The sequence below is a fragment of the Aplidium turbinatum genome, chromosome 6, assembly GCF_918807975.1.
Source record: "Aplidium turbinatum chromosome 6, kaAplTurb1.1, whole genome shotgun sequence".
Lineage (NCBI taxonomy): Eukaryota > Metazoa > Chordata > Ascidiacea > Aplousobranchia > Polyclinidae > Aplidium > Aplidium turbinatum.
In genome coordinates, this window is record NC_137477.1 from 29,222,354 (window position 1) to 29,248,152 (window position 25,799).

Here is a 25,799-nt window from a genome sequence, read left to right on the forward strand (position 1 = left end):
CAAAGGTTATTATTGCAAAATCAGCATTTATAACATACGAGAAATGAGGCGGTAATGGGAAAGCATACGCACGTGCACGGTTTAATAGACAAGTATATGACTAGCAGGTTAGCCAGAAAAATGATGAGAAAATTTCGTTAAAGTCACAGACAACTGCATTGAACTGAAATAAACATGTAATTTACTATAACATTAACGTCAAATGAGTGTTGTATGGCTGTATGTTGCTATAGGCTAAGTACAAATCAAATAGTCCGACAACAACTTTGAAAAAATCTAATTAATCTGAATGGAAATACACTGAATCCAGCCCAAAATCGAGATGACTGAATTCCTTTCCGGGTTGTAGAAATTCGCTAGGTTAAAAGCTTTGATCAAAATGTTAATGCAAAAGATTTCTAAAAACATTGGATTTGAAGTGGTGTTGGATAAATGTGTCCCATTACTGCAGTTCGTAAATTGCACAAGAAAACTCCAGAAAAATATTCTCAAGAACATCATAAAACGTTTGATTGAAGACAGAGAACAATAAAACTAAGCGCATTTGCCTCAAAGTTTGAAATGAAAAGATCAAACAACACATTTGATTACCATAAATAAATCTGATGAAAGCGCAGAGCTTTACATTTCTCTCAATACAAGTCAGAAATCTATCAAGATTGAAAAAATGTATTCGTAAAATTGTAAGATACAAATTCTATTTCGAGTGACACGTCTATTGAAAGCATAAGTTACATTTGGTGAAAGTCGGGCACTAATTAGGCAGTAATAAACGTCTTTGTGTTTAAATAGTTAGCCTATGGTCCACATCGTCACAAAAGAGCTACTATTAAACACCTCATGTGGAGAATTTTTAATCTGAAAAATCATTGGTAAAAAATTGCAGTGATTTCCGTGAGCTAAGAAATCAACCAAGCAAGTGCAGAATTTGGGCGATAAATTGACCTTTTGTAACGTTTATATTGTAAAAACTGTAAATTTTATCGTTGAACAAATAGCCACTAGAACAAAAGTAAATATCATAGTCTTTCGGGCATCGAAAATTTTTATTGTTACAACAATTGTTATATATTACGTGCATCTGCTTTCTAATTGGTAAGGCACTTTGGATGAAGAAACAGTGCTGCCATGGGTTGTAAGATAATAAACGTTTCCGTCCCATACTTCAGTTTTTACTCGTGTTTGCAACTCACAACGGTTTGTGTTTGTAATCTGCAGGTCGCTGCAGCAGATGATGTTTATTGACCAATCAAAAGGCAAGGTTTAACCAGTGGAAAAGAATTTCGCGGAGAATAAGAGATCAGGTTTCTCACAATTCGCAACATTATTTGTCAAAATCGAACTTGGTTAGAATTAGAATACAAATTTTGAAAAAAATTGCAACAAAAGTTTAGTAAAAAGGTTTGCGTACAAATATTCGAACGCTAACTTTTCAGGTAGGCTATTTGTTAGATTTATCAAAGTGTGTTGCTGGCATGCTTATGGAAATTTCCGCATCATAGACAAATGTTACGACTTGTGAGGGACTTAATTTGCTTAAACATTTTCCTCGCGAAATTTCTTTCAGCCGCGTCAAATTCTGCCTTCTGATATATCAAAACACTCTATCTGCTGCAGCGACCGGCAGGATTACAAATACACCAACAGTTTTCCAAGATGATCACAAATCGATGAATCAATGCAAAATACGCCAAAACTTTCTGTAAGCTAATTTCATGTTAAGATATACATTGAAATTAATCGTTAACATATTTCATGAAGATAAATTGCTTAAATTCAATAAAGTGAAAGCTTCAATTGCACGATTGGCAGGGATGAGGAAAATGGTCCTTGCAGAAACTTGAAATTTATTGCAATCGGTCTAATATGAAGGTTTGTTCCATGTTTGGGAAATGAACCAATACCTGAAGACTGCTTCATATGAACAAAGCTTCAATCACAAAATTCTTTTTGAGAAACGCACGAGAATTTTGAGCTAGAAAAGGATTCTATATGAAGGTAACAACCCATATCATCTATCAAAAGGGTTGATTCAAACTATTTGGAATTTTGTGCGATTTGAATTATATCATGAAAGTTACTAAGATGCCATTTACAAAACCTAACAACTTCAGTTTTAGGTTTAATAAGATCGTATAAATTAAAATCGTTCTACTTTAGTAATAACAGTATATTATAGAAACAACTGCTGCATTGACAGGGAAGTTTACCAACTGATCACAAGCACCCAAGCATCTTCCCAACTCACAAAACCCGTCCTTTTTATATTGATTCAACGTCTGCCGAAGGCGATACTTTTTAAATTCTTCAAATTTTGATTTTTAAAATCTGAAAAAGGACTGATAGCTGACTGAGAGTGTAGCAGGTTTGTCATATGTGGTGTGGATGAGAGACATAAAGGCCACCCATAACTGTTTTAAGAAATTTATTGTTAACCCAACTGTTACAGAGTATTGTATTGTAAAGCTTAATCCACAAACGTTGGAATGAACTCACTAACTTAAATTAAACCAAATGTCAACAGGTAAAGTTGTCGCTTTTTTTTGCATTATTTAACGTTGCTGTATGATGAACCGTTGCAAAAACACAGGATTTGTTGCCTTGGAATGTCTCGCCATAAGCAGAAAAGATTTTTTCATAAATTTCTGTTGAAACAGCGTCGACCAACATTAATTAACTGGACATCGAAATAAGGAAATGAGAACCGTTTTAATCAAGACATGCGTAGTTGGCTTCTCATCTGCTGCTTGTTTCCTGATTGTCTCACACAGTCTCTCACGTTGCAAAAATGCAATTTTATGGTAAGCTGGTGAGCTTCCGTTAGTTTAACCTCATAAATGCAAGAAAATATTGCTTGATATAATCCCTGAATTTTTTTGATATACCGTTGTTAAGAAACGGTTTTTAATAAAGAAGTTTAGAGAAAACGAGTTTAATGAAGTATAATGGAAGGAACGGTTAAAAAAATGGTTTCCAATGATTAGTAAATTTTGTGGCAATATACCCATATCTGCAAAATTAGTAGCATTTGCACTTTTCAGACTAATTTTACACCGCCTGGACTTTAACTTATGCCAGAAAAGTTCCACTTTTAAAAGATAAATTGAGGGTTTTGAAAGTAAATCGTGCATTTTTGCATCGAATTGCCATTAAGGGGTTTTTTGTTTACATGTAACTTGAGAAAATAGACAAGATAGCAGTCAAGTCCGAATACAATTATACAACATCACATAACGTACATTCTGTAGCTAAGACGTCTAACAAAAAAGACTTTTCACTAATGCATTGATAAAACACTTAGACATCAAACAAAAGACAGTCAAAGTGTGTCGTCATAATGAGATCACAAAAAAAAAGAAAATTGGAAACTTGTTTAAGTTGCAAAAGCTGTATCACAAATATTTTAATGGAATAATTTCAGTGCAATTTTAAAATTTGATTGGCCAGCATATTATATTTTAAGATTGGCGTTAATCACTGATAAGCTATGTGCTCGATGTAATACTGATGCTAATAGTAATATGTAAAACTTCTCTTTCTAAAGAGGAATACTTAAAAATCAGATGGGAAAACTTGGCTGCTAAAGATTTATCGTATTCTTCTGCTTTGTCTGTGGTCGCTTTAAAGCTAATGAAGATGCCGACCACAATATTGTTTTCTTAAACGAAACAAAGGCTATAGTTAAAGTTAGTGAAAACCAACTATGGTAATAATTTCCCTTTTTGTTTTATCGTTTCAAGGTCTTCCGTGAATAGATCAACGTAGCATCAGTAGACTTTTGCAAAAAGAAATAAAACAAATAACAAAAGATGAGACAGGGGTGGTTAGACGTGCACGTCCAGCGCGCACGAGCGTTCGCCTTCGGAGTGAGCAGGGCATGCGCTGTCCGGTGGAAATATAACTGCTGTCATCAAGAGAGTTTAATTTTGTCTAGTTCCTGAACGACGTCTTTGAAGGCCAACCTCTCTGTCGGATTCTTTTGCCAGCATTTGAGCATCAGGTCGTAGATAGGCCTCTCACATCGCTCAGGACAATCCATTCGGTAGCCGTTCGAGACCTTGTTGAGGAGATCCTTTATAGGCTGTGAGACAAGTAGTTATTATAGTAGTAGTTATTAATAAACGTCTTTATAAACGTCTTTATAGTAGTTATTAATAAACGTCTTAAGATTAATTATAAATTGATGCTTGCAAATAAAAAGGCGGATAGGCCATAAATCCACTTTCTTGCAGGGGTGGGGGGGCATACTACCTTCATTCATCCTGATACTGTTTTTACATTCGTAAAGTTCCAACAACTATTCAATATATGCGATATTGCCAGAAACACAGATCTAGAAAAAATCTCAATGGCCACTTTACGCTTCCTAATTTTATATAATGCTTTGTAAAACGCCAGATGGAGAATCGTTGCTTGAAAAGGCTGCCTACCTACTACTAAGTTTACCACTTGTTGTGCGATCTTTGCTCTGATTTGACGTTAACCTCTTCAACTGGATGCAGAAGAAGCAGAACGTGTGCAGCACTGTATACTATAGTGTACACTGTACATTTGTACAACAATAACACTTACAAGTACAAATTTTCACAAAAACTAAATTAGCCCTTTCGGCGTGCAATCTGTTCGATTCGTTGCTGTAGGAAAATGTCCTCGACGTAGGTTTATAAAGCGGCAATTACATCGTCAGAGGGATAATATAATAGTATGAGCATGGCCTCGAATAAGAATAAGATGAGTTTTTAAGAAGACCAAGTTCAACACAAGTCAAATCAGCAACACAAGTGAAAAATTACAAAATATTTTCTAAAAATATTTTAAAACTATCAAAACAACAGTTACAACATTTCTGTACTTATTATTTCGTTATATGCTTTTAATGGAAATAATAAATATTTCAAATGTATTTAATTTTACACCGCTTGTAAAATTTAATTGGTCGAATAGGCTACTTCTCGCTGTCAGACTGTTCAATTTTAAACTCAAGCAATTCATAAAAAAGAGCAGCACCAAATGGCAAATATCGTCAATTGAAATCGAGCTGCACGAAACAAGGTTTGACAAACAAGCAGCAGAGCGAATTCCCGTAAAATACTTCGCTAGACAACAATCAATTTTAGTTTTTTCACCGACGCGATGTATATTTAATCTGACAACAGTCTTTATATCATCTGTTACCGTTCTATTGCGAAAAATATCCTTAAAAGATGTGCGAATAATAATGATAACAGACAGCTGCCACATGTGCTTGAAAACGTTTGTGTGCTCACAAAACAACGACACATTTAAGGGTTATTTACCCAATACAAGACTGGCACTAACAGAAATAACACAGGTCGTTAAAGAAGGTCGACAAAGATTAACTTGTATGCGGATGATCTGGCATCCGGTGAGGGCAATTATTCGGTGAGGATAACTATTCGGTGAGGAAACTATTCGAAAATGAAGGAGCGATATGCTAAGTGGAAGAATGCATTGAAATCGAAAAGTTTGAAGATAAATGTGAGCAAAATGAAAGCATTCCATACCGGCAAAAAGGCCGGGTTAAAGATATCAACCGGATGAAAATAAGGTAAATGAGAATGCTCTAAATGACGTATGGAAACATCTTGAAGGACACTATCAGAAAAGAAAGTATTCACGAGATGGTTTAAGCAGAAAACATTTGTGAGCTCTCCAGGGACCATTGTTTGCGTTGGATTGCTTCATTAACTGATGGCAAGGCTTTCTGCACAGGGGTAGAAAATTGGCAGTCCAACGCAAAGATAACTAGAGTTGGTGACAGAAGACATCAGTTAAGAAGTTGGATAGAATCAAACCAAACAACCGGAAAGCACGGCAAAGAGGCTGTATAAATTGGTGGAACCCTTTCAGCCGAGACAAATATCAGGTCTAACTCATTGAAGTCACGAAAATTGGATAATGATGATAAGATTTTCTTACAAGGTTATTTAGTCACTGTACAAACAATGCAAAAAGTTAAACTCAACTTTCTTGTCTTTTTTTTTTTTGAAACATTAGTTTATGCCTGGTGGTAATAAATCATTCTGATGGTCAAGAATCTTGACAAAAAACGACATTAGACGCAGTGAATACTTACCACTCGTGGATAGGGAACACGGCCGAACGACCACATCTCCCACAGTGTGATGCCATAGCTCCACACGTCAGATTTGTTTGAAAATTTCTGAACACATAGCAAAAATAATTAGAAACGCGGTTGGAGTGACGAGGAACAATAGAACAAGCGAGGTGACACGTCACCAATAATCATCTATTGAGATTTATTTTATTTTCAGACAAAACATTTGCTTGGTTTACTTGGAGACAATAAGCAGCTACAAATTTATAATAACTAAACAAGGCGGGATGTCTATCAATAAACGAACTCTGAGCTATGAATGAACTTCGCTAAACTAAAGCTGTTTTATCCAATATATATATATTTTTTTTGTTTTCCATATATTTATCCTGCATTGCGGGAAAGCGGACATAAGCGCTATGCATCGGTGTACGCCTTCCGACGTACACCTGACCCACGCTGCAGCCGACGGCAATGTCTGTTTCCAGTTGTCTACTCTACTTACGACTTAAATTTTGTACTACCCATTACTCGAAATCGATCCAAACATTTCAGTAAGCAAAGAATGTGTGTCTACACTTTCACATCTATTGAGATTTATTTGATTTTCAGACAAAACATTTTGAGTATCAAAATGAGTATGAGTAACCCGGGTAGCTACCCACTACAACCCAGATTAAGACAGAGTAGTCAGTTGCTTACGCTATCTTTCAGAGCTTCAGGAGCAGTCCACTTCACGGGAAACTTTCCGCCTTGGAGGTTGAAGGAGGCATCCCTGGCTAATCCGAAATCTGAAACTTTCGCTACACATTCTTCTGAGATCAAGATATTCCTTGCAGCCAAATCTCTATGGACCAGTTGTTTAGTTTCAAGATATTCCATGCCACAAGCAATGTCCCTGGTGGAAAAATAAGTTTTCATTATGAAATGTCACCGTAAGCTTTGCCTATGAAAGTTTATAATCTGCAGATATACTCCATTGTCCCTTTATTGCCAAATACAAGCAATAGAATCGATATCTTTTGCAAACTGTTAAATAACCTCTCAATACTCTAAATGAAATGCAAATTATAGAACAATATACAGCGCAAATGCACGCTGCACAGTCTTATTCGACTGTGTTCTAGCATACTTCAGTACACAAAATGCTTTTTCTACACTATTGTATGGCATTTCTACATCTAAAAAACGCCTGAAACTTAAAAGATAAAATTTTATGTTGTATCTGTAGTGTGCATACTGTTAAAATTTGAGATCGTATAAACAATACAGTAATTGGCAAAGTTACAAGGCTGTACATTTGTACAATGATGTCAAATTTTTGAAACACTCTGTATTATACTGTATTCTAAGCCTAATCTTATTGTGCTTACTTTGCAAACTTGAGCAGATCCTTACTTCTTACCAGCGCCCTCCCACGGGAGCGCAGGTATTCTAACAACGCCCCTTTCGTCATGAACTCGAGTATGACGTAAATAGGGTCGTTGGACATAGGGGTGGGTAAGACCACGCCACGTAGCTGGACAAGATTCTTGTGGTGTATAGATCTACACAAAAGATCATTAACTTAAAGAAAATATCCTTTGCAAAATAGAACATTCCTAATGAACTGGAAACATAACCGTGGGAGATAGGAAGTAGGAGGGGCGGTCGCACCCCTCTACACAAAAAAAACAATACGAATTTGGGTAAAATATAGGCTATTTACAAACACAAAATTTTCCCTTTGCACCCTTAAAATGTTTTGTTCTCCTACGGCTATGACTGGAAGCATCCATCTTTGAATATCATTAAAAAAATGACACTACCTTCAACAAACATTATGAATTAGAAGTATACGAGTCGGAATGGCCCGTTTCGGTGAGTCCGATCCCTTAAAAGGGGATTTTTTAATTTTTTTTTTAAATTATCGGGTACCGTAGCCTAATTATCATTGCCGTTTTAGGGTTTGGGGTTAGGGTTAGAGGTTAGGAACTCACCAAATCGGACTCACCGAATAGTAGCAGACCCTATACGAGTATACGCGTTGTAATGGCTCAAGAAAAAAGTAACGGGACAGCGTCGAAAGTGCCAAGATTATAATTCTTAGAAAAATGATAAAAAGATTAGATGCATTCATCGTCAACAGCCTCATTCACCATCCATAGTTTAACCAATCGCTCGGACGCACGGGAGAAATTACGATAAAAATACATATAATACATAAATTATTTTGACAAACATTTTTCAAAATAAAATTACATTCTCTGGGGCACAAAGGATAAGTGCTAGAGTTCCCGTCACTAGGTTGGTAACTTTGGGTTAAAATACCCAATTGTGTCATTCCTAAAGGCCTCATCATCATGTCATAAAATTTCGTCCCACTGAAGGGAATACAACGCTTCATAAAATACGTGCTTTGTTATTAAACATAATCTATGCTGATATGGCAAGAAGCGAAAGTATTTTCAACACCAAATCCAGTTATTTTTTTGCACTCATGTCATAGACAAATTGATTCATGGACTGAGTGAATGAAGCTTTAAGTGTATTGATTTGTTTACAGAGAAAAGTAAACACAAACAGACGTAGTTTCACTTTCGTTTCATAGCCGAAAAATCTTTTGTTTTCAGAAAATATTCTGAAGCAATAAAATCAACAAATAATACTGCGCTGCACTTCCGTAACGTTGAAGCAATGTTATATTATCCCACAATTCTATGTACAGCTTAAACCCAAGCAGCAAAATCCGTCATTTTTACATTGATTCAACGTCTGCAGACTGGGAAGTTATAAGCAGTGGTCGACTATTTGCAGAAAGCCACGCGACATCGACTTCTTAGGATGACTAACTAGTAACTAAGTTAAGTAGCATCATACATACGTCGGTCAGACGATCAGTGTGACTATGACAGTGTGACGTTGCAGTACTAATATCATACTAGCAATTGCTCCATTAAAAAAGATACAATTTCCTTTCAGACGGAGTTGGATAAACTGAATGATTTCAGTGAAATTACAATTTGCTCAGTCAAAATTGTCCACTACAATACAATTACTTTAAGACGTGTAATTAATTTCAATTACTTGTCACAAAATCGTCAATTTAAACACGTTGATTTATTTTTCAAAGTCATCAAATCGATATTACTAAAACAGAGCCATGTTGAACGCTCTTAGAAGAGACGAGTGGAAACTGCCTTTTGATTTTCATAAAAACCTGAAGCAAAGATATTTTGCCGAAGTAACGTAAAAAGTAACTGTGTAAAAATAAGCAAAATATGAAACTACAGTTGTTTGTCGTATCCAGGCTTACACCCGGTGGTTGAAGATTTAGATTAAGTGGACGGGAAGGCAAGGAAGCCAATCTTCGTGTCCACCTTCTGGCATACCTTTAAAGCCTTGTTCACACTGAGAGGCTTGTGCTGTGCCTTGTATTGAGCGGAGCTTTGAGCATTGTGAAAGTAGGTTTACATTGTATGTACCAGACAAGGCTCCAGGTCCTGACAAGCGGGTGTTGCTAGTGGAAACCGTCACGCTTGACTGATATACTCAAACATGCAGTATTGCAGTATACTACCAGTGTTTTATATAGCCGATATGCATTTCAAAATAACAAAACACATTCTTCATATCATACAGTTTTCTCATATGTTAAAATTTGCTTTACAATTGTAGTCTCCACAGCTTTGGTAGATGCAGGTTTAGTTGCCTAGTTTACAGAAGATGACACTGACATAGTATGTAGATACTAGGCTAGCGTAATCAACCAGTCACAAAACTTAGGAGTGCCGGTATATCATTTTTAATGATTAGCCTACATGTTTAAAGAAGCCTGCTGAAGAATTTAAAATTGCAAAGCAGCTTTTCTTCTACCATGTAAATGTACGGTACCGGTACATAAAATCTTAGTCACCCTACACTTAACTTGATTCTGTATTAGTAAAAGCCTAGGCCTATTTCATCTCTCCACTCTGCTGTTCTAAGCCTGATCATGCAGCTTGTATACCTATGGAGGGCAGACACGAGAAAAGCACTGCACTTGCAAGGAAGTTTAGATAAAATGACATATTTTGCCTCCTATCTCAAGTCAAAACCTTTTATGGGAGTAATTTTCATTTAAAGCAGTTTTTGTGATGTCACAGCACCCACAAAGGTCCTGCTTGCCTTTCAACCCTGTTTACAAATCTCGCGTTCTCGCTTGTGACTTGAGCTGAAATCGCTCCGTTGCAATTCTCGCTCAACCGTGCAAAGAACGTCTCAAGCGACCACGTCACAAGCCGCGCAGTGTGAACGGCCGCACTGAAAACCACTGGAGCGAAAACGTCTCAAAGAACAGCACGAGACATGGCACAACAGTGTGAACGACGCTTAAGTGTCCTGCCACAGACACAGCCGCATGCTCTTGAGCGGTGTCGAACCGGCGCCCTTTGGATTACCGTTCCAAGGTTCTCACCACTCGGCTATGCAGCTGGCAAACTACAGTTATTGTAGAAACTGTTAACAACAAACTACAGTTATTGTAGACAAAAATTGTGATTAATTACATTTAGCTCAAACACGATGTAATTGATCCAACTCTGCACTGGGACAGGCTAGAAGTTTTTTGTTTGCAGTGAGAGGTTCGTTCAGCATAAAAACGATTCAGTGGTTCAGAAGATAAAATCATTCATTAGTTGCTCTGGAATGCTATCGTTTCAAGTTGGCATTTTGAAACGAGGATCAACCGGCAATAACTTACGTCATTATTGAAGCTTCTGCAAGAAAAGCTTGAGCAGCTTTCGAGCGGTCTTTGACAGATTTGACAGCAACCTTCTGATCACGAAATGTTCCCTCGTATACGTCACCAAAATCTCCTTTTCCGAGAATTGCTCCCAACTTCAGTTCTTTGGAATTAACGGCCCAGCCAGCTGAAGAAGCCAAATAAGAAAATTGATATGAAATTAGAATTATAGAGCTTCGGTAGAGAGTTTTTCTTGTTGAACCATAGGCGTACGAAGCCGAGCAACGTGATCAAGTTTAACATATTCAAGTTTATTACAATTACATTTACAGAAACACGAAACTACGCAACAAATTAAATATCGAACGTTTTCGACATCACAAGATGTCCTCTGCAGGAAAAATAAACATACAATTTAACTACATCTGAATAAAATACAATGGTTTACTAAATCTATTAACAGGAAAAAACAAAAACTGCACAGTACTTCTAACTAGCTCATATCGTTGAGTTTGAGCTAGTCAGAAGTACTGTGCAGTTTTTGTTTTTTCCTGTTTATAGGTTTAGTAAACCATTGTATTTTATTCAGATGTAGTTAAATTGTGCATGTATGTTATTCCTGAAGAGGACATCTTGTGATGTCGAAAACGTTCGATATTTAATTTGTTGCGGAGTTTTGTATTTCTGTAAATGTAATAAACTTGAATATGTTAAACTTGAAATTAGCATTGCAAAATAAATCATGTTTCTTGTTTCGTGAAGACAAGGTAAATTTATAACAATGCCCAAAAAAAATTACGGATTACATTTGAATAAGTTTTGATAGCGGTTAAAGATCAATTGCTTTGTTAAATAATACTCGATCGTTGTTACTGTGAAGTCCCATTCAAAGCTCAGTCAGAGAGTCACTGCACGGATTTGTGACATCAGTCAGAAGTGACGCCCACGTGTGCAGGGAATCCGTTGCAAATGAGAGCTTATAAATGGTAAGCAAGCAACTTCGTAGCGTGTAATACATAGATCTTGAGACACTCCAACAAGTATTGCGTGATGCTGTGTTCATCTTGCATAAGGAGCAGCGAAGGATACATGATTGAAATGTATAATACTCAACTTTTTCATGCAATGGACACAGCGTGGCTGAGGCACAAACTATAATCTAAATCTATCATTCAACAAAGATAATTGTTGAAAAAATCTACATGAAAATAATAACAATACCATTTATTAAGTTATGTCCGCTACACAGCTACCACAATTCGGTTAAAATGCTAAGCACGTCGCCTTAAGTTTTATTTACCTAAAGCAGAAATGACTGACATAAGGCTGGTGGTAGAACACAACACACAATCGATAAAATACAGTACGTCACTAACTACAGATTGAAACCTGTCAAAACTCAATCTACCAAACAAAAAGATAAACTGACATCAAGCACAGATGAAATTTTGTTTCCCGGTGATAAAATTCTTTACAAGTAGCTGAAATTGCTAACAAGCTAAATTTGTAATTTTTCCTTAAGTTAGGCTAAAACAATACGTAAAATTGGGTGATTTATAATTCAAGTTGAGTGTAACGCAGTTTTATTTTTGACTTGTTTTAAAAAGTCTTTCAAAAAGAAAAAGTGACTAGCTCATTTAAACATGAATACGTACAAGGTACAACCATGGGTACACCATTGCTTGTTTCCCCCACAGCAGTGGAAAGAAAGCATATCATAATCGATTTATTCTCGATATACAGCTAGTTTGATTCTTTCACTGCAAATGCATCATGGCGGAAGCGATGGCAAACACTGCTTAGGCCGTTTCGGTGACTGAAGCCAAAACAGAAAATGCCACTTGTATAAAAAGCAGTTGATGTTTTACAAACCTTTCTTGAAGTCATCAGTGTCAACGGAAAATTCCAAACCCCCTTTCTTTTTCAGTGGCGTGGTTAGTGCACAAACTAATCCATCTGCATCTCGTTCGTAATGCTAAATATGTAAATCCTGTTAGTAAAATGAAACTTGACACAAATAAAAAAACGTTGCCTTGAACCATTTGCACTTAGCCAGCAAGACCATTCTGTCAGAGAAGGTTTACACGGCCAGTCATAGCTGCTAGTTGTCATTCCAAATAGTTAAAGTTCTAGACAATTACAAACTGCATTTGGCGCTCGACTTTGGAGAGAGCTCAGTGATAGTAGAGGACTCGCCAATCTAAACGAAAACTCATCACCTGATATTTTTCGATCAGATTCTATGCATTTTTACATACTGGGTACTTATTCTGTTTCCACATATTTGCTCCTTCATAAATCTATGAAAATTTACAGCCATTGCACTAGGAGAATAAAGTGTTAATGCTCTGATTGAATTCAAACTTTGTATTTATATACGGACTTCAAAACATTTCAAGTTTTCTGCATTTAAAGGATGGCATCTCCTATCAATTAATTATTATTAGCACATAAAAGACAACCCCCCCCCCAAAAAAAACAAGTTTTTTTCAACCGAAAAATTTCTTCAAGAGATGTTTGGAATGTCCATGATCCAACCGCAGTGAAGGTCTGTGGCAATCGTATTTTACACGTCGCTTTAACGTCGCTTTAACGTATTGCTTTAACGTCGTTGGACATTAAATGTTAAAAGAATAGGGCTTGTTTGTTTTCTTTTTTGTTGCATTTTGCCGGCAAACTCTAGGCAATATATGTCACATTAAACTCACAAACGTACACTTCTGTTAAAACAGTTGAAAATTAGCTAAAAAAATGACATTTTAACAGAAGTCACAGGACTCACAGGTCGTTGGAGTAAACAATGGAGTAGTTATATAGGGTAGTTACTAGAAAACTGGATATTTTTTCACTACAACAAAAACTGATTTCAAACAATAAAGTTTAACGCGCACATTAAAATGCTGCAGCAAAGAATTTGATCGTACCTCAACTAATTTCGTAAGGTTTTCAAAATATTCTTCTTCATCAATGGTGACTTTGTTTTCTTTGAAAATAATCCTATAGTGCTCAACCTCCCCTTCAAAGCTAACACACATTGTGTAATCGCCGGGATAGTTTGTTGATTCGCGAACTAGGAACAAACCATCTCGTCGTGGCTTTAATAAATCTTCAGCAACAGTTCTAGTGATTTTTCCATGAAACCAACTGCAAAAGAACAGCAGCTGCAGTAAACAGAATTATTACAAACAATACAACAGCCAGAAGCATCAGAAACAATATAATACAACAGCAACCACAGGCAGCATTGGCACAAAGGTAGTGGCACCAACCGACATTGTACATTTCTCACAAGTTGCAGGGCGCAGAGTGGTAGAACTGCAAGCAAGCATCATATCTAGCAAATTAAATCCGTCTTTTGCACATTGTTTCAACATTAGCAGAAGCTGAAACAATGTAAAGACAAAGACTTTTGTTAGTTCGGTAGTGATGCGAATTCAACTACTGTACTTCCTTTCTGACTTTTAAGTAACTACGGTAAGTGTTGTTTTTAATATAATAATAATAATGGTGTTGCAAGCACAGTGGTGCTTTTTCACTTAAAACTAATGTATCTATTACGCTCCAAAAAGTGTCAAATCTACAGTGAGAGACTCAGTGAGGACCAGTCTCCATGTGATCAGTGAGATTCACTAGTTAATCCCAGGCAGCAAAATCAGTCAATTTTACATTTTTTAATGTAATAATGACAGATTTTGCTGTCTGGAATCTCTCACTTAACAGTGAGATTGTTATCAAATACACGTTCAGCCAAAAAGTCAAGACCTTGCACACTGAAGATTGGTTTGAAGAAAAACAATTTGCGGTGTACGAATGCAGACACATTAAAGTAAAGTGAAAAGTAATAGTGTTGTGTAACTGTGTACAAGGTAGTGTACAACTATATAGTACGTTTGGTAAAGTTAAAGTGTAAGAATGTTACAATAACGTAATAGTGCGGACTTTACGATGAAAAAAGTGCAATGTAGGAAATGTGGTGAAGAAGCGCGTATTTGATTTCATTTGTCACGACGAAACAACAATATGCTTTGAACTAAGCAACATGAGTTTGAAACTATAACTTTATAACTTCCTGGAATTGTGTAAGAAACAAGAGCAGTTAAAAAGTAACAATACAAATCAAACAACCCAACTGATCGGTTGTAAGGCCATTGCGGCAAAGGAAATCATGGCTACACTACTTTTTTTCCGTTTACAGACACTTCGTGCAAATACAGCTTCAAGCGACATTGAAAACAAGCAAATAAAACGTTCCAAATGTACGATACCTTATTTTGCACACACAAATTCTTTATAAAAATTCCACAGAAGACAATTAGATGCTATTTAATAAGATTAATTTTGCTCATTTTGTAGAGGTGTTATTTTCTTTTTAATGTCGGCGGAACAACCGATGATGCAACAAATTTCACAAAACACATTCAGACTTGAAAAACATGATCTATATACTTGAGCACAAGCAGCAGTATATGAAAAAAACATGTATTTCTCAACTGATTGACCTCATGAATTAATTCGTTTCTGCGTGACCCAGAACCTAAATAGTCAGTAATTTGACGCAGAGCTCTATTACACATGCGTAGCAGTTGTCACAACGTAATGCGGAAGAATATGATCGAATAGGAAATGCGACCAACAGTGCGTAGGAGGAATCACGTTAACATAGCTCCAGCACAAAGGATGATTCATGACCATACCGAATTAACTCGCTTCGTATATGGAACAAGCATGGTTTGTGGTGACAACCTGAATCTGTTGAAGTGATATGCGAACGAAAATACCTTTAAAACGCCAGATCTTTCATCCAATAAACGAGATTACTTATTTCAGTAAACTGATTTTATGGATATTTTTTATATTTCTTAAAAACTTACAAAGTTTTTCACGTACAATGGATGGCAATGCAGACTGCTAACACATGGTAACAAAAAGACAGTTCATTCGTTATTGCTAAAAAATATGTATGTCATGATAAAAGAAGGCACAACGCAACTGCAAAAACATTTCCTTGCCAATATTGAGAACAAAATACATAACCAGGAATAGCAACATAGCCAATGACGGAAAGCTGTGAAGTGACCATACAATTACAAAGTTTTAAGTCAAACAGACTCCCTCAGATAGGAATTAAAACAACACATATATGGTCAAGGCAAGCACATAACAAAACCACTAAACAACCATTATATGAATTCTTTAACAAAGCTTCTTTGAATCTAAAAGAGTGCTTTCTACGTTACTGCAAAAAACACATTACTTACGGCATTGCGTGAAGTTTAACTTCTTTGTGGGAAGACTGAAAACAAAATATAAACGTTGATGCATTATATGCTTCTATAAGTATTTAATATCATTCAAAAGATATCCACACTTCCACTTGGGAATGCAGAAAAAGTATCAACAAAGGCGAAGTGTAAATAACTAAGTATATACAGTAGATAGACGAATCACTATAATCAGTTAATCACCATGGATTCTGGTTATAGTTCAATTTAACTTCTTGTAAATGTTAAAGTTAACTCAGATAATTAATATTGCAGCTAAACAGCTTATAAAAAATATTGGTCACTGTGAAAACATTGGCAACTCTCTTCAAAGCCAAAAAGGAAAAACCCTTTTGCACCTAAGTTGGACTATTATGTTCCACAGCAAAAAGAAGGATCTACACCTGCCGTTATAAAAAGACTTTTTAGCGTAAAAAGTCATGAAAACCAGGTTCTAGTGAATAAATACAGCAGTTTCTTTTCGGTGTCTATTCCAACCTTCTTTACACACTTAACGAGACGAGACAGGATAAACCATTGTACCTAAAATAAATTCAATTTTATATACATATTGTCTTACCTTAGATGAGGATTTGTCTGATCTGTGAAAAAACAAAAATACATTATATTATTAGTTTGAAACAAGAGCTTAATGACTCGGAAAAACTATCACATGTCTTTATTCTTTACAAATGATTCAGTACATTATTAGTTATAAACATGCATTGAATGTACAACATATTCATTCAACTGTAACGTTTAGAACTTTGTTCCAAATAGTCCCATTTATTTACAGTTTACAAGGTCAGTTATTTCAAAGCACTCCAACAAACCTTTGAGTGATGTAATTCGTGGGAACCATGCCTTGTTTTCCAAGAGCGTTTTCAGCTCTATACCAGTTAGGATCACGGGTTGACTGCAATAAAGATATAGAATGAGTTATATAAACAAGTCGTTATTCGTTGAGACTTTTCGGTCATTTGTCCGAAATGGCTTGAAAAATTCGGTCAATTTTATTTATTTCGGTCATTTTAGTCATTTTCGGTCATATAGTCAATTGAATAAACCAAATATAGTTATTACTATCTGATTCTGGATTCAGATAGTAATAACTATATTTGATTTAATTCGCTCTGCTTTGCTTTTTTGCTTAGCATTGAGCACTTTTTGTAGTATTAATAGTTTTTATTGTTTTTAGTCAATTGACTATACATTTTTTCGGACATTTTGCTAAAAAATCGGTCAATGACCGATAAATGACCAAAAAAACAAAAAACAACCTAGAATGCATCCAAAATCATTTGAGCCACACACATTTTGTGAACAGTTTCGTGGTCGTCGTTCGTATGAAGCAGAAAGTTTGTGATCAGTCGAAAGAACTTGGAGCCAATTTTTCGAAGTGAACAGTTTCATATTGAGATGTTATATATTGTTTGACAAACTAACTATCACAGCACACAACGAAACTAAGTCTAGGGCTGGTAAAAAATACATGTTAACGGAAGAGGCATCATTAGAATTTTACTAAAAAAAAACTCATTGTAAGAATCTAAATTGTCAGTATTGCTAAAAGATTCATATCAAGTGATAAAATAAAAATCAATTTTGGTAGAAAGATAATTTTGTTGTACTATAAGAGGATAAAACCAACCAACGACATAGTATTTAAAATAGTACACATAAACAGAAACAAACCAAAATTTGGATTTTTTCTGCTATATATTTTCGGCTATACAAATGCTTTTTGACAACCTTGGGCTAACATGATGTATAGCCAAAAACGTGCGCAATTTTTAGTTCAATCAGTTATGTTTATTAAACATAGATACCGCAATGTGCGTGCTAATTTTACCTGAAGAACTTTGATAAAATCTCCTTTCTTGAAGTTAAGATCTCCTTTGTTACCAGTTACGAAATCAAAAGCTCCCTCACAAATCGTACCTGGTGCAAATTGCTGAAAAATAAACTTTTATCAACAACTGTGTTCCATCACATGGTAAGTGTCACTTAAATTGGTGGTCGCTACATGGGAAACTAAATTTAAAAACAAGCATTGCCTTCTTTCCACTCATTAGCAGTTTGCAGACATAAAACGAAACATGTACAAAACGCAATTGAAAAGCAACAGCAACATGTAGCCTACTTTGAGTAGAGGAGTGATGATCTCGTTAAACCAAATACTTTACAATATTAAAAGCGTGATAGAGAGCCCAGATCGGTTCAATTACACTTTTGAGTGCAAAAGATTTGATAATTGGGATCAGTAGAATTTGGTGTTGTGATTAAGAAAAAGTAATTCTTAATTTTGCTGATAGCGTGTTTAGAAGAAAATTATTTCTAAAGTAATTATTGCAAATTAAGTTGAAATGTTTAGGTCATTAAAAAAAATTAGGCTCGACAAAAATTTTCATAACTTTGTAATAAATTGGCCATCAAAACAGTAAGAAAAACAAAAATCAAGCACAAAATATTAACTCTAAGTTTCCACATTTTACATTCGTAAAAAGTTAAAACTAATATTTGCTTTGGCGTCTTACTAAATAAAAAAAATTAAGATTTTGAAAAATTTGAAATCAATCTTTTACTCTAATTTTGTATCTAAAAATATTATTAAGAACTAAACCTTAAAATGCAGCCAACAGTCTTAGCCAAGGTAAGTTGCATAAAAATTAAAAAAAATATTAGCGCTTTGGTTCTATAAGGAGTTAAAAAGTCCAGTGGTGCATTGTGCGCTTACAGAATTTAACGATCAATAAATGTTGACAAAGCTGTTATTTTCTTTAAATTTTATATCGTGAATACAGCCTCTAATCAATAGTAGTGTTCACGAAATTATGGCCAAGTTATCTGTCTCCGTATTGTGACATAGATTGTCGCGCAATCGTGACGTCATCATTGCGATACACTGTCACGCTTGAGCGACAATCTCTCGTCATTCTTTCTCTATTTTTTCTAACTTGTGTTTTCCAAACGTGTTTCGTCTTTCTTTTACGATGTGTGAATCTAAAGGACGAACGTAATAAGAGTGTGAAGTGACTATTCCACATCACAATTGAACCCGTCTCTTATTAACAATATACAATCAATCTTCACTCAACAGTCAACACATGTGGAACTTGAGTCGAAAGTTAGGAAGAAGACAAGTTGGATAGCAGCTCATACATAGCGGTTATCAAAAAGAAAGAACAAGTAGCATAACAATCCTTTAGCTTAATTTTCTTATTGGCTTTTGTTAACAGTTAATAGAATCAAGTGACAGCTTTTGAAACTAGCTGCAATGCATGCAGAAGCAGCATATTTTCACTATTTATTGTTGAAGTAGACTTGTTTTGATTTCGATAGGCTATTGTGTTTAGCCTAAAAAATTTTAGCAATTTTTTTTCAATCTTCAAAATGCTAACTCAACCAAGTCGTGTAGGTTCGCGGTTGCATTCAAATAAAAAAATGAGTCATGACAAGAAATGGTTGAGAACCCTGCATTAGTCGATGCGCGAAGCAATAAACGCACTTGCCATGTAGTATGGTGGTCTGTTCAAAAAGTCATTCACTTTTTGGTATTACACAATAAATTCCATAAGTTCTGTAGCAACAATAAGTTTGAAGAACTTAACTGTTTTCAGCGTCAGTGCTACAAACCAAATAACTAAATCCTTGATGCCTTTAAACTCTAAATTTAGTCTCATTCAAATATGAACTGCGATAATGATTTCCTTGCAGGTGCACTGGTGCAGTGCTACTGACAAGCGTCCTTTTTGAAAACGCTTTCTAAATTCTTTTCAGCTTCATTTCTGCTTTGCTATAACACCTTCGAAACTAAAATACTAATTCTTTTACAGCAGTTTTTACCTTAAGCAACACTAAAATCAAATTTTCTGATGAAAAGCCAGATGCAGGAAAACTGTCATACAATCAACATATTGTATTTGGTGAGAAAAGCATCGGCTAATACCCAGGCAGAAACAACAAGCACATTAGTGTGGGGGAAATGAAAGTTCTTTGTTATGCCCAGCGGTTTTATTCACATGGCGTTATAGTGTATTGACAAAGTAAAACATCAAACTCATTCTCTTTATTGCTTGTTTTTGGTATTTCCTGCGTTTTGCAAATGTGTATTTCGAGCGCATCACGAAGCGAAATTATTTGAATGTTGAAACGAATCGAAACAAAAGTTCTGATTTCAAATACGGTACTTTTCTTTTGAACAGCCCTATCCATTACTTTTAAGACAGTTTTAAAATCATCCATTCTACGTTGCAAAGCAATGCTAGCGTGCTGTTGCGTCAACACACTGCGTTGTAGTTTATTTGACTTGTATTGTGACGGCCTAAATTTAGTTTCACTATTAGCCAGTTTAACTTACATTTCCTTGTTTTCAATGTTTACACAGTTAGTTAGTTAGTGCAAGGTTTTACGTCCTCTGTTCCCCGTATTGCGAAGGTTGGACGTCAGCAAACTTTGATCCGGCTTGATAGCGGCTTTCCAAGTACTTCTGTTTTTAACACTAACAGCCACAAGTTTCCTCTTTCGGTAGTCACTCCGCATTTTAACGCCCCAACTTTGCTTTGGTTGTCCACGTGGATTACGCCCTTCTACTTCCAGCGTCTGAACCTTCTTAGACCAGGAGTCCTTTTCCATTTGTTGTATGTGGCTTGTGGCCGTACCAAGGGAGTCTCCTCCACCGTGCGACCTCTTCCACTTGATGGATGTCAAGTCTTCTACTTAATTCTTCACTTGATACTCTGTCCGCCAGTCGCTTTGAACATATCCACCTCACCATATCGTTGTCATTATGGCTCAAACGCTTGATGGATTAGCATTACACTTCTGACACACCTGTTGAACAAATGTACTCGACCTACGAAAATAATACTGCTGCTCGGCAGAATGGGAGGACCTCTCCGAAATTTTCCCACGCGGATCTGATACTAGCTGTGATAGCGTCCCTACCCTACAATTTAAAAGGGGTGCAGCTTTAAATAAAATTCAAAATGCGCCAATATTACTAGCGCAATAAAATACAGGAAGTCAGAAACACATAACTCCATTCACTGTTACAATAAAAACGTCACAAATATAATTGCAAGGAGACTTTTATCGAATTGCTGACATTGAAATGCAAACGACTTGTGCGTTTTAATCTTTTTGTACAAATTGTCTTTTCAACAAGTTCAACCAATGTTTGGGCATCAAAAGTTTTGTGTCCTAAAAGGAATCGTTTCACCAAAACAAATTTTAAAAAGGTGTAGAAATGATTAGGATCCCAGATATATGTAGATTAAACGACTCGGGTAAGTGAAGAAAAAACTTTAAAAAATTTACATCGCATCAAACCTTTTTCGTTTTATTCGCACTGTGCCTTTCAATGGTAAAGATGCGTACTGCATACCCAGCCAACAAGTCAGTCCTTTTTTAAATTGATTCAACGTCTCCAGACCTAAATCTTACTCTTCAAACATATCTGTGATGCCATAATGAACGTCAGTTTTCTTGCATACTAAAGTATACTTCACCGGAAGCTATGCAAAGCGGATAGTTTGTTTTTTTAACTATACCTTTTTAGACTATTTAGGTAGGCCAAGCCTGGTCTAGTCATGCAGCCTACGCCTGCTTATGGCCGTGCTTGTGGTTAGCGATTCAAAAATAATTAATTGGACACCATAAGTCTTGGCGAATACCAAAACCTTTTAACTATATCATGACTACTGTTCGGTGATATTTCTATGTTGAGCTCCAGGAGCAGGAAGCTGATGGACAAGACATCTCTGCAATATGATCTGCAGCTGTGATAAGACTAAGCCAATGGTCTCAAACTCAAACTCAAGTTGCTCTGTGGTGGGCAAATAGAAACCAGTAATTAGAGCAAAGGCTGCTCTTGTATATAATAAGTCATAAAAAAACAATTATGAAAAAATATATATACCACACAAAAAGTATACTCAATGAAAAAAAATGAATAGAATCGGCGTTCCAGCCACTCTTTCTGGCCATTTAATTAGAAGCATTTTTCTAATTTCAATCAAAATTTTGTGTCAGACTTAGATATAATTGATATATGTACTTACACTGCAGTAGTAAAAACTTGATAAAAAGTAAAATATGTAACTTACTGCGGAACATACGTCATGATTCTCATATGAAGGTGCTTGTTGTTTATTATCACCTCCAATGTCAATCAATTTTCCTGTGGGCTAAAAGTAAAACAACCGATTACAAGTACACAATGGTTGCTTACAAATAGCAAGAATCAAAGTAATTATACATTTGTTGATTGTTACTTCAACAACACAATAATCTTTGCACAACTGAGAGTGATATCCAAAGCAGTCTCCACAAAAAGTTGCATTGCAACTTTTGAAAGACTAATTTCCGTGCAGCATGGCATAAAAACTAAGTGCAAATAAAGAAAATATTCTGTTTTGCAGCTGAAGCATAAATACAGTATATTACACCACACCTACATATGGTCAAACTTTAAGTACGGTAGGCCTACATACTATATAATATACGGTATATAATATTAATCCAGAAATTGATTGCAGCAGTTGCAAATAAAAGTGCTCAATGTTTAAAAGACAGAGCTAATGTAAACCATTAGCTCTGTAGCCTATGTTGTATTTCTATTTGAATAAGTATGCGCCTGATGATTGTACCTTGCAGTACATGAAACCAATGGTAGCGCAAACTTTTTGTAGTTGAACAAATAATGGTGTATATAATATTATATATACGGTATACATGAAATCACTAGAATCAAAGTAACCTTAATAGTGTTTCACCCTTTGTAGGATTGTCAGAAGGTACAGAAAAACATGTAAAAAGGGAAACCGGTAATATTAAGCAAACGTAGGCGGGAATTAATGTGACTCTGTCTTCAAATCTGTCAGAACACACTAAAGAATGACCACTAACGCACTCCATCAATTCTAAGCCGCCCTGCTGAATGAAAAAGCTATTATCAATGTTGTAATACATATTTACCGGTAGAAGCCCAATGCAAAAATGTGCATTGTGCATAGAACCTAATATCATACATTACATATCATATACCTAACAGCTGAGACTAGTCATTTTGTTTCATCACCTCAAGTTGAAATACCAAAATTTCCACAACTTTTCGTCTGCCACTATTATTATTTATCACAAAAACTCATTAAGAACAAATGTTGCTGTACTAGAAGTAGGCCTACATACCGTAATCACGGCTGTGAAGTGGGGCGGAAAATGTCCGACTTCTTGGTTTATAGTCGACTCCGACTTTAATGTTGCCAGATTTACTTCAATTTTTATCTTTTTAAAACTTACTTTCACTTTAAGTTGGGATCGAAATAGAAACAACAACTTTCACAAAAAGTAAGAACAAACATTTTCTATTTTCTGGTGAAGTTGTAGAGCTCAATATAAAGAACAAGAAACAATATTTTGAAAAAAGACTGCAAACAAAATTTTTATTGTTTATTGTTTTGAATCAAGCCGAAGCCTGTCTAATTTTTTTTAACAACATAGCAAGATATAAAGTAAAACATAACAACCCCGGACATAGCAAAATCCTTCACAGCCCTGACCTCTGACCATTTTCAGCAAGAATTATGCAAAAATTACGTATTATATACAATTTGTAAGAAAACCACATGTGATCACAATGCACAGAGAAGTTTGTTTTAATGCATACACAAGATTTTGTTTTGAATATATATACAGTACACAACAAAACTATGATCAAAATTTTAAAAGTATGCTTCAACGTTCTAAAATAAGCAAGAAAGACTACACACAAATCTACATTATGTCAACTTTTACCTCAACAATTAATCAGCCCCCTTACAAAGATATGTTATCACCATAATAAATTTGAGGTTGAATGGCACAGGTCTAGCAATGATCATCCACAAACTTAAAGAAGTTTGCTTGTTTGCTTCTCTTTAATACCGGCACTCTTTGCTTAAGTGTGGCTTTGTTTTTATTTTGTGCCGGGTAATGTTAGCCATATTTTTCTTTACCAGTAAAACAATGTGACTCTGCTTACTTTTGCATGTTTTCTGAAAATTCTGCAGACCACACTTCTGGCCTGGGACAAAAATCTCTATTCAGATTACTTTGATGATATAGTGATTTCACACATATTATATATTCCAGAGATAAAATGCAGCAGTTGCAAACAAAGGGCTCAATGCCACAAGCAGAGCCAAAACTTTTAAAAAGATTCTACTTGAATACGTTTTCCTCTGATGATTGTTATAGGCTATACAATTGTACAATATTTACATAAATATAACATATATATAGATTATAGAACATAATTCCAAAATCCAAGTTTCAATCACTCTTGCAATGTTTCATCTCTGCACAACAACTACCGGTATACAGCATTCGGTATGGCAGGCCTAGTAAACTATCATAGTGGTAGCATGTCAAGCATTACAAACTGAACGTTGTGCAAATGTGTTAATGTCAACAAATTGAAATGATATAACTTGATACTTGAAGCCTCATTCCAACTGAAATCAGTTAATTTCACAAGAAATGTTGAATAATAAATAATCTGAATAACTGTATCGCATGATTGTTGTTATGTTATGAGCAGCAAGAACAAAAAACTTACCACATTTGCCATGATATCAATGCATGAAACCACTTTGTGCTCTAATCAATTTTGCAGCCTTGAAGTTTGGCACATTTTTACAAAACAATTACCAGTTTAATTGACATTTTATATTATAATTCAATTCCCACCGTGTATCAAATAAACAGTTTTTAACTTGTCCTGGAAGAATTAAAAAAATTAACAAATATCTAATTTGTTAATGAATAAGTTATCTTTCGACAGTCAAACTATTCAGTTAATTCTGGACAACTAAGTTGAAACAATTACAAAGTTTCATCTGAAAAATGCGAGCTATGTCTAAGTCTAAATAAAACAAGTGCCTGAAATAACACAACAATCTTAGCTTAGGATGAATAGTTTGCAAAGCACTGAAAAATTTCAAAGCTCTAAACAAGATGTAGAAATAGATTAAAGCAGAATCATTTAATCATTATAAACTAAACTGGTTAGCAATAAAACAAAGAGGGGCTCCCAAAATGTTGAAGCTCAAAGAATTTTAAGCAGCCCTTTCATAACTACTCTGCACAATAAAGATGTGGCTGCACACATTAACTTTTTAGTTGAATACAAAAACATCTTAAAATGCAAGGTTTCTTTTTAAGAACATCTCAATATTCACTATTATCAACTCTGTGTCGTTTAGCATTTGTTTGTATACTTCTTGCCTAGTCACACAATGAGTATGCACAGAAATATCTTATAATTAATTAATAATGCTTCTCTTCTATTCAACTTAATGTATTATATACCTTTATTTTTTTTACAATTTACCATTTATAATTTTTGTTTGGAAGTTGAGTTTAATTTCCCATGTTTAGTTGATATCAGGGTTGGAAAAAATCATGATTTTTTTAAAAAAATCAAAAAAATCGGATTGTTTTGATTTAAATCGGATTTTTTTGATCTAAATCAGATTTTTTTGATTTTTTTTATATAAAAAAGCATCGAGTCTACTTGGGGGAAGAGATCATTTTAGTAAGGTAGCAGAATTATTTTTAACCCCTAGATTGATTGAAAGGCTTTGCTTTGCAAGTGTTTAATCATTTTTATTATCACATTGTAGGCTAGCCTGTCTAGTGTCTATTGCACGGTACTACGACAGTTTATCGAACGACAGTTCATCGAAACGACAGTTTATCAAACAACTAATCGAAC

At 35.3% G+C, this 25,799-nt stretch overlaps 1 protein-coding gene across 1 annotated transcript; it reads right to left on the minus strand.

The window, feature by feature from the left end:
• LOC145771614 (tyrosine-protein kinase CSK-like) lies at nucleotides 1-24,784 on the minus strand. The gene is made up of 13 exons (XM_082583328.1): nucleotides 24,642-24,784; nucleotides 22,150-22,230; nucleotides 17,895-17,996; nucleotides 16,876-16,958; nucleotides 16,623-16,644; nucleotides 16,040-16,074; nucleotides 13,706-13,925; nucleotides 12,654-12,756; nucleotides 10,800-10,968; nucleotides 7,453-7,626; nucleotides 6,782-6,977; nucleotides 6,098-6,184; nucleotides 1-4,081 (listed from the first exon to the last, which is right to left on the minus strand). Exons 1-13 carry the CDS (start codon nucleotides 24,651-24,653, stop codon nucleotides 3,911-3,913), a joined length of 1,455 nt encoding a protein of 484 aa, XP_082439454.1. The 5' UTR covers nucleotides 24,654-24,784; the 3' UTR covers nucleotides 1-3,910.
• Between the last annotated feature and the right edge of the window lie 1,015 nt (nucleotides 24,785-25,799).

Excerpts from the sequence above, each read along its gene's own strand:
- LOC145771614 (XM_082583328.1), bottom strand. Across the intron at positions 16,959-17,894 it reads ATTTTATCAAAGTTCTTCAG|TCAACCCGTGATCCTAACTG; the intron begins GTAAAATTAGCA and ends TCTTTATTGCAG. Across the intron at positions 16,075-16,622 it reads CAGACAAATCCTCATCTAAG|TCTTCCCACAAAGAAGTTAA; the intron begins GTAAGACAATAT and ends TTTTGTTTTCAG.